At 32.0% G+C, this 8,653-nt stretch overlaps 2 protein-coding genes across 2 annotated transcripts; both read left to right on the top strand.

Moving 5' to 3' along the window:
• The first annotated feature begins 4,784 nt into the window (after window positions 1-4,784).
• LOC131072970 (cytochrome P450 CYP749A22-like) lies at window positions 4,785-6,277 on the top strand. The gene is made up of 4 exons (XM_058009289.2): window positions 4,785-5,111; window positions 5,388-5,611; window positions 5,915-6,156; window positions 6,265-6,277. Exons 1-4 carry the CDS (start codon window positions 4,829-4,831, stop codon window positions 6,275-6,277), a joined length of 762 nt encoding a protein of 253 aa, XP_057865272.2. The 5' UTR covers window positions 4,785-4,828.
• A 91-nt stretch (window positions 6,278-6,368) lies between these two features.
• Window positions 6,369-7,491, top strand: LOC131072975 (11-oxo-beta-amyrin 30-oxidase-like). The gene is made up of 2 exons (XM_058009292.2): window positions 6,369-6,750; window positions 7,020-7,491. The coding sequence occupies exons 1-2, from the start codon at window positions 6,406-6,408 to the stop codon at window positions 7,449-7,451; spliced, it is 777 nt and encodes a 258-aa protein (XP_057865275.2). The 5' UTR covers window positions 6,369-6,405; the 3' UTR covers window positions 7,452-7,491.
• Window positions 7,492-8,653: the final 1,162 nt, after the last annotated feature.

Raw genomic sequence — 8,653 nt, 5'->3', positions numbered from 1 at the left:
CTAGCCTAACAATCAACAAAGATCCACCATAACATATGAAGATTACCTAAGACAATGCAAATCACATGAAATCACAAAGATTATACCTTCACATGTCCAATAGGGTTTTGATCTCCATTCTTCCTATCTCCATTGATCTTGCTTGATATATTTGCTCTCAGATTTTTTATATGCACAAGAGCTCAACAAAGAACGGAATGTGGTTGCAAGTAGGATCGTAGTGTAGCCAAGTCTTCAAGATTAGTCATTAGGGTTTTGACAATGAAGGAAGCATCTCCTTAAATAGAAGACACAATATAAAATGGAGGGATAAGATTGAGAGGTGTAAAAAGAGAGGTCGGCTAGGATTAGAGGGTAGGTAAAAGAAATACCAAAATAATGAAAGAGGTAGGTAGTGTAGGAATTAAGAGATGAATGACGTGTCATGTGTAGAAAAAGCTAATGAATTAATTAAATAAATAAAGATTTATTTAATTAATAGAAGAAATGAGGTAATTAAATAAATAAAATATTTATTCAATTTAGGAAAAGGATAATTTAAATAAATAAATGTATTTATTCAAATGAGAAATAAGGCTAGAAGGGGATAAATGAATTAATTAAATAAATAAAAATTTATTTAATTAATAGAAGAATTAGGCTTAGATAATTAAATAAATAAAATATTTATTTAATTAGACTGGACAATTTTGAGTGTCTACAATTATCTTGCAAGAATGGATGCCCAAGTTGGAGGGAAAGCTTAGGAGCCAAAACCTATGTCTTTTTGTGTTCTATGAATGCATTCCAAGTTTTGTTGTCATGAGGAATGAAGGGGATTCTTTGAACATCTTTATTGGTGGTTTTGGAGCTCTTGCAATTCTACAAATTTAGTCTTTTGGGCATAGAATAGGAAGAAACAATTGAATGTAGAGTTTCTCTACATCCTAAATAAGGACAAGTGGGAGGCATAAGGAGGTTGTTCACATGTACATAGGTATTTCTATAGTGGAGGAAAATAGGAGAATAAAAGTGATTGTATTGTAAGAACATTTATTTTTTAGGATGCAAGCTTTTCATATCATCTTGGTGGAGTTTTTTCTTGCAAGGGTTTCTTTACGTAAATTCTATGTTATGTTTTGATTCTATGTTGCTAATTTATGCCTTATTGTTGCTATCTTATGTTGATCTGTCAATCATTATTTATTTTTATTTTAAGTTCACATAAGATAGGCTTATTAATCATGATAGACATATTGATTTTTGACATCATTAAGAAGTAGGATCTAGTCTTGATTTCCCACATTAAGGAATATTAATTTTTCAGATTTGCATATGAATTTCAATTTTTCATGTTATATCTATCTAAGCCTTTTATCTCATCCTTTGATTGGTTTATTGTATAGAGATTTATCTTCATAATATTTGGTATTGAACTTGTTTATTTCCCAACAATGTATAATTTTTGTATATTATATATATGAGGATCCATTATGATCACAAATGACATAATTATTATTTTTATTTGATATATTTAAATTCTATGTGGTTTGATGTGTACAATGAGAGTGTAAGATACATGTAAAAGTCAATGTGAGTTAATTCAAATAATTAATATTTATTTTACTTATTTTAATTTATCTATATATATGATCAAGTTATAAGAAAGTGCCTTAGTTATCTATATGATGAATCATGTTCCCTTTTTGCATACTTTTAGTGTTGCACAAGAAACTATCTTTATGTGACTAGACTCGTAAAGAAATTGGGTGACTTAGTTGCTCTTAGGGCTCTCAAGAGATTGTCTAACTGTAATATAGCATGGAAGGATCAAGAGATCCAAGGGACTAAACAAGGCATCCACTATCATTCACTAGAACACCTCGATGTGTTGAGATTGTTAATTTAGTTCCACAAGGTGTAGAAACGAAATATGGCGATTGGCATCTTTACACTACTTTCCAATGAGAAATTTTACAATAATGCATTCCCTGTTGGTAGAATCAAATGGTCTAGAGTAGACAAAAACTAAGGACATTATAGCGGACCTAACATCCACCTATAAGTGTAAATGATAAATTTATAGGTTCCATAGTTTGAAAGAGTAACTAGGCAAATGCTTGACAACTTTTTTCTCCTATGGCCCAAAGAATACCATCTCACACCAATGTATTATGAAAGGATTAAGATACATAGGGAATAAAATGAGGAATCTAATAGAATTCATTGTCCCACTTTGATGTTCTCGTATTCTCGATTCAGTCCCATAATGTCCAGAAGAAAAATGTAGCTATTGGTACCTTTACGCTACTCATAAATGAGACATTTTAAAAGAATCTATTCATTGTTGGCATTATAAAACAGTCTAAAGTTGAAAAAAAATGTGATAGGATATTATAGAGGGACTTGATATGCACATGTAAGAGCAAATGAGATATTCTTAGATGCCACAAATTCTAAGAATTACAACAAAATCAACAATATTTTTCTCCTAGGGTTCTCAAGAGTTTATTTCAATGCAATGTAGCCAAAAAATATTGAGATACCCAGGGAATGAAATGTGGCCTCCATTTTCATTCACTAACCTACCCCAATGTGCTAGTGCATGCCTATTAGCACCTTTACATTGCTCTTAATTGAAACATTTTATAAGAATGCATTCATTATTAGCATGGTCAAATGAATTAGATTTGAAAAAAAAAATAGGCTATTGTAGAGAGACCCAATGTTCACTTTTAGGTGCAAACAAAACATTCCTAATTGTTACAAATTCAAAGAATTACAATATCAAAATTTGGTAACTTTTTCTTGTTCTTGCCACATTTTAAAAATTTGAGCATTCAACTATTCTCAATTTTTCATCTAAAACAAATTTTACTAATTTTAGGAGCAAAGTGGCCACTTTTGACCTCTTTTAAGCCCACCATTTCTATGTATATACCCTAGATATAGTAGGTGAGCCATGAGGGTGCATATTTTTGGATTTTCTTATATTCACATTGTTATTATAACTAACTATATACATTCAAGTGTTGATATTGTAAGAGGTACGTACATAATATACAAGAAAAAACTAAAAAACTCTCAAATAACAAAACTTCAACACAAGGATTACCCCAAAGAAACTATTTAATGGGTGAAAATTTTAGCAAGAGTTTATTTTCTCCTTGTTCAATTATTACAACCATGCACAATAGGTGTTATAATTTCTCTTTAGGGTATATTTAGTACTCTATAAAAACAAAACCCCTTCTCTGACACATGTCTTTCTAGATTATGCTTTCCAATTCACTTGGAGGTTTGTAACTTGTTTCAAAATCTCCCTAAGATGTCCCGTACCATTCTTGACACCTTCCTAACTTCCTTATAATCCCTCATGCACTGTAATATCTTTCATTTAAAAAAATTCAAATTCCCAATACCTTTTAAAGCTTTCCTTTACTAAATAAAACCACGTTGAACCTTTGTCCAACTTCAATTTATTTACGAACCATCAAGTAACAATAAAATTGAAAATTCATTTTCACATTTTTTTTGATGAATGATGTTTATATTACCATTTATAAAATGTTGTATATATTTGTAAAAATGGTGCATGAACTCCAAACAATTAGCCTAGAACAAAACATAATAACAAAATAACACAAATACAATAAGCCAATATGTGAGAACAAGAGCAAGGGGAGGAAGTGGTGGGTCTCAATCATTTGGTTTACTCCATGCATTAATAAGGTCTGAAGTTTCCATGGGAGGGTCCCAACTATCTTTACCATCTTGTTTGTATATTTTTATTCGAGGGTTTTTTTTATCAAATGTTGAATCCTTTAGCAATCTAATACAAGAGCACGAGCCATAGGCTGAAATCCAACTATTTAAGAGCCAAGGTCTAAGAGGTATCCATTGCACCAAACTTGCTTGGGCACGATGCTGACCTCGTCCCTTATGATATCGAGGCCTTGCACTCAAGAAAGCTTGATCCTTAGTGGACATTTGTAACCACTCAGTTTCACCAGAAGACCAAGAGTGCATCAACATCTTGTTTATCTTTGGTCACAACTTGAATATAAGAAATAGTAAGAACTAGTTAAGAGAACTTCTAGATAGTAATCCTACCACCAAAAATTGAAGGATAAGAAAAACAATAGCTAGTGGACTAGGACCATTCTCACCAAACACAATCTTTATTTATAAGAGATGCCCGAGAATGAATATCTAATTGCCATAAGCAAACTAGTTACATCCTTAATGACACCCACGAATAGCTTCAGTGACAGAGGGCTTCAGTGACAGAGGGACCATAATCATAGTGCACGAGACACCACTATAACGATCCAACACTATCTAGAAGTAAAAGACTTCAAGTAAAACTTCAAAAATGAACCCCCACTACAACATGAAGGGCCTACTCTACAATGAGGTGACGTTCGAACCTTCTCCTGATAAGAATATGTGCCGGCCAAGGCAATATGCCATTAAAACATTTCTCCTTTGATATTAACGCAATATGCTACATATAATGACTGTGATATCTAGGAGATGAGACGGTGATTACGGAAGACATTACTAAAGACAGAAAGATATCATCGTTCCAGACATTTAACAACATCCAATCTCTCACCCTCGAATAGGAATATGCCAAGCATGCATTGAACCATTCGTCCCTTTCATTGTTCTATTATTACTTTTCCCCTGTCCGTTAGCACTTGACGTTGTATATAGATTTATTAATTCAGGATTTTTTTTTTAATATAATGAAGCAGAATGATTATTTATAGATGGCAGTTCTTGATTCCTATTAACACAAAGGAGCCCTTGAGTTGCAGGAAAATAGGTTTTCTGCAACATAGAGATGGATCTGAATCTTTCCTGGTGGAGGGTTTTGAGCTTTGTGGGTATCATATTGACGACTGTATTGGTGAATATCGTGGTGAAAATATGGTGGGTGCCTCTTCGCACACAGAAGTTCCTTCGAAATCAGGGCATTCGTGGATCACCATACAAGCTCTTATATGGAAGCACCAAAGAATTACTCGAAATTAAGAAGCACGCCCAATCGACTTCCTCGGAGATCGCACCCCATGATATTTTACATGTAGTTGCTCCACATATTGATGTCTGGGCAAAACGATATGGTGCAGATTCCTGCAACAACTTCTTAAGTTTTATTTTATTATACTTCCCGTGGAGAATTTATTTGGTTGAATGTTTTTAGTGATAAAGTTTTGTGGGTGGCTGTTGTTTTTGAATTTGATTGTGTACCAATTTTTTATCATTCATATTTCGGATCATTTTTGAGATGTTAGAGATTTTGGAAAAAGAAAAATCTCGTACAAACAACAGCTACAATCTTATAAATTGTAAAAATCTGATTACACTAATAAGATCTTCTTGTTCCTTGATGTGATTAGGCAAGATATTTGCGTATTGGATGGGCACACAGGCAAGGATTGTTGTTAATGACCCAGATATTATGAAGCAGGTTCTCTCAAACAAGTTTGGGCATTACGAGAAACCTGAGCCCAATATTGAATTGAAATCCTTAATTGGTTATGGCCTTGTACAAGCCAATGGAAAGAAATGGGCTCGTCAAAGAAGGCTTCTCAATCCAGCCTTTCATTTAGAAAGTTTGAAGGTGAGTCTATATTCATCGTTTTCTTTAAGTGGGTCTCCTTGTCTTGTTATATAATCTATATAATTCAAGAGAACTATTCATCATCTTAAGATGAATCATATGATCAGGATAACATGAGTATGTTTCTATTGATATGTTATTTCTATTAGATTTGATATACTTTTCATTTTCATCTTATAAAACATAAACATAAATAGATTTGATTAATTAATTTATGTTTGATTTGATTGGATATACTAGTCATATAAACATATTTTCAAATTCAAAGTATACGTAGAAATCTTATTGGGAGATTTGTGTCAGTCAATGGTTCCAGTGATGGCAGTTAGCACCACCAAAATGTTGGAGAAATGGAAAAATGCAATCAGTGAGGGTGTGAAAGAAATTGAGGTATTAAAAGAATTTCAATGCGTTACTTCAGATGTGATAGCCAGGACAGCTTTTGGGTCTAGTTTTGAGGAAGGAAAACATATATTTGACATGCTAGGTGAATTGGCCATTCTCGTTGGTAAAAGTTTTGTGAAAATAAATTTTCCAGGTTCCAGGTAGAATAGTACCTCCTTTCTTCTCACACATGCTACCTTTTCTTAAATTCTACAGAAAACATTATTGGGTATCTTGGTGTATGAATAATTCATATTTTTATAATTCAGGTATTTTCATTGAGCATCATTAAGGTGGACATTAAGTTAACATTTTATATTTAAGATGTAAAATATTTTTCTAACTATTGTTTTTAAATTTTTGGAAGGTTCTTCTCCACTCCAAGCAATTTAAGGTCTAATAAGCTAGGCATGGATATTCAAACATCATTGACAAAGATGATATTTGATCGCAAAAAGAATGTTGAAATGAAGAATCATGATAGCTATGGCACAGATCTTTTGGGCCTAATGATGGATGCTTATAAGAATGAATTGAAGGACAAGAAGAATTTTCTCAGCTTATCTCTTCAACATATGGTTGATGAGTGCAAGACTTTCTTTACTGCAGGAAGTGAGACTACTGCCACTTTACTCACATGGACACTCATTATACTAGGAATGCACACGAATTGGCAAGACCAAGCAAGGGAGGAAGTTCTTCATATCTTCAACAAAGAAATTCCAAAATTTGAGGCCCTCTCTCGCCTAAAACTAGTAAGATTTTTTTAATTCTTTAAGTTTTTGTGTGTGGAGTAATTTGACAATAACAAATTTCTATATCTTTGATAAAGAGTACAAACCACATGAAATGGTTATAATATTTCTATCAAGATTCAACTATGTATTTTTTGACTCAAACTCATTGACACATATTTCATGAATTGTGGTTCACAAGAGCCCATCTCTCAAAAGAATGAATGGTACTCTTAGCACTCATTGCATCTAGGTGATGCTCACATTAAATGGTTGTTACTCATTTTCAGGTGAACATGATTTTTTATGAGGTGTTGAGGCTTTATCCTCCAGCAACATTTTTAACAAGAAAGGCTGACAAAACGATGCAACTAGGAAATTTGACTATCCCAGCAGGCACAGAGCTTGTGCTACCCACATTAATGGTGCAACATGATGAAGAGTTGTGGGGGAAATATGCCAAAGTGTTTAATCCCTTGAGATTTAGTGAAGGGATTTCAAAGGCCTCTACCCATCCTGCCGCATTCACAAGTTTTGGGTTTGGACCTAGAACCTGTATAGGACAAAATTTTGCATTGATTGAAGCCAAGGTGATACTCATAATGATCTTGCAACATTTCTCTTTCTCTATCTCACCTACCTACATCCATGCCCCTGCATTGGTTTTCACTCTTCAACCATTACATGGAGCTCAAATCACGTTTCAAAATTTACAAAATTAAGCCTTCTTGCAATTTTGTAACATTATGCATGGACATGTTACGTGGGTCCATAATTAGTGCATTTTTAAATAAAATCACATAAGAATATACATTTTGATAAATGTTGGTAAATAAATTGTTATCTATAAAATTGTAATAGTTTTGGGGATTTTTTCATAAATGTAAGATTATCTATATATTGAAATTCTAAAATTTAATTACAATGTATATTACAATTTATATTTTGTAGAATTGATTTTGTGGGTAGTATTTTTTAAATATGAAAAATAAAAGATAAAAATATTGGGAATAAGACAATGTACATAAAATTACATATATTATAGAAATCAATTTAAATGAATATAGAAAAATGCAAATATTTTTAACAATGACAATCTAGCAACTTCAAAGATTTTACAAGAAAAGATTCAAACAATAAAACATCCATATCAATTATTCCAAGCACAATATTTTGATTTGAATTAATTATTTATTCTCCAAAAGATCAAAAATTTTCTTTTTCTTTGCAATCTCTTCAAAATTGGCTATAAATTTTTATGTAATGGACCAAGGTTTAACAATAAATAGACAAAATAATAGGCCACCTTCCTCTTATAACTGTTTACCTTCTTGTTTGATATTTTTTAAAGTGTTTAAAATAAGTAATATAACTATTTCATTATGGACACACTTTTAGACTAATTAAAATATAACATTACAAGTTTTATGAAAAGAAAATTATTATAAAACATTACTCTAAGGATAAAAATTGACATTCATTTGGATGTCATTCAAATTTTCAAGGGCGCATTCATCTTAAGTATCTCCAATTTGAATTGGTTTATTTTTCATGCTAAAAATATATTGTTGATATTGTTTAAATTTATCAATTGATTATTTAATGACACCTTGATTCAATTCATTTGAGTATTTGAAGTGCGCATCATGAGATATGTAAAGGTTCAACACTTTGGAGAGTGCTTTGAAATATTAGATCAATTTATTTTCAAAATCCTAATACAAGATCTTCATCTTCGTGAGCTTGTTAATCAATGCAACATCAAGTCCTTATGCCACTTCCTTTATTACCTTTGCTAATTGATCTTAATTAATGGAACCTTGATAGTCATAGAAATCATGCCAATTTTTTTATTTGAATTCTTGAGTGTTTTTCAACATCCTATGAGTCAAACCATTGCCCTCTTTGAACTATCATTTCTCTC

Source organism: Cryptomeria japonica, chromosome 9, assembly GCF_030272615.1.
Source record: "Cryptomeria japonica chromosome 9, Sugi_1.0, whole genome shotgun sequence".
Lineage (NCBI taxonomy): Eukaryota > Viridiplantae > Streptophyta > Pinopsida > Cupressales > Cupressaceae > Cryptomeria > Cryptomeria japonica.
This window is presented reverse-complemented; position numbering and strand designations above follow the sequence as displayed.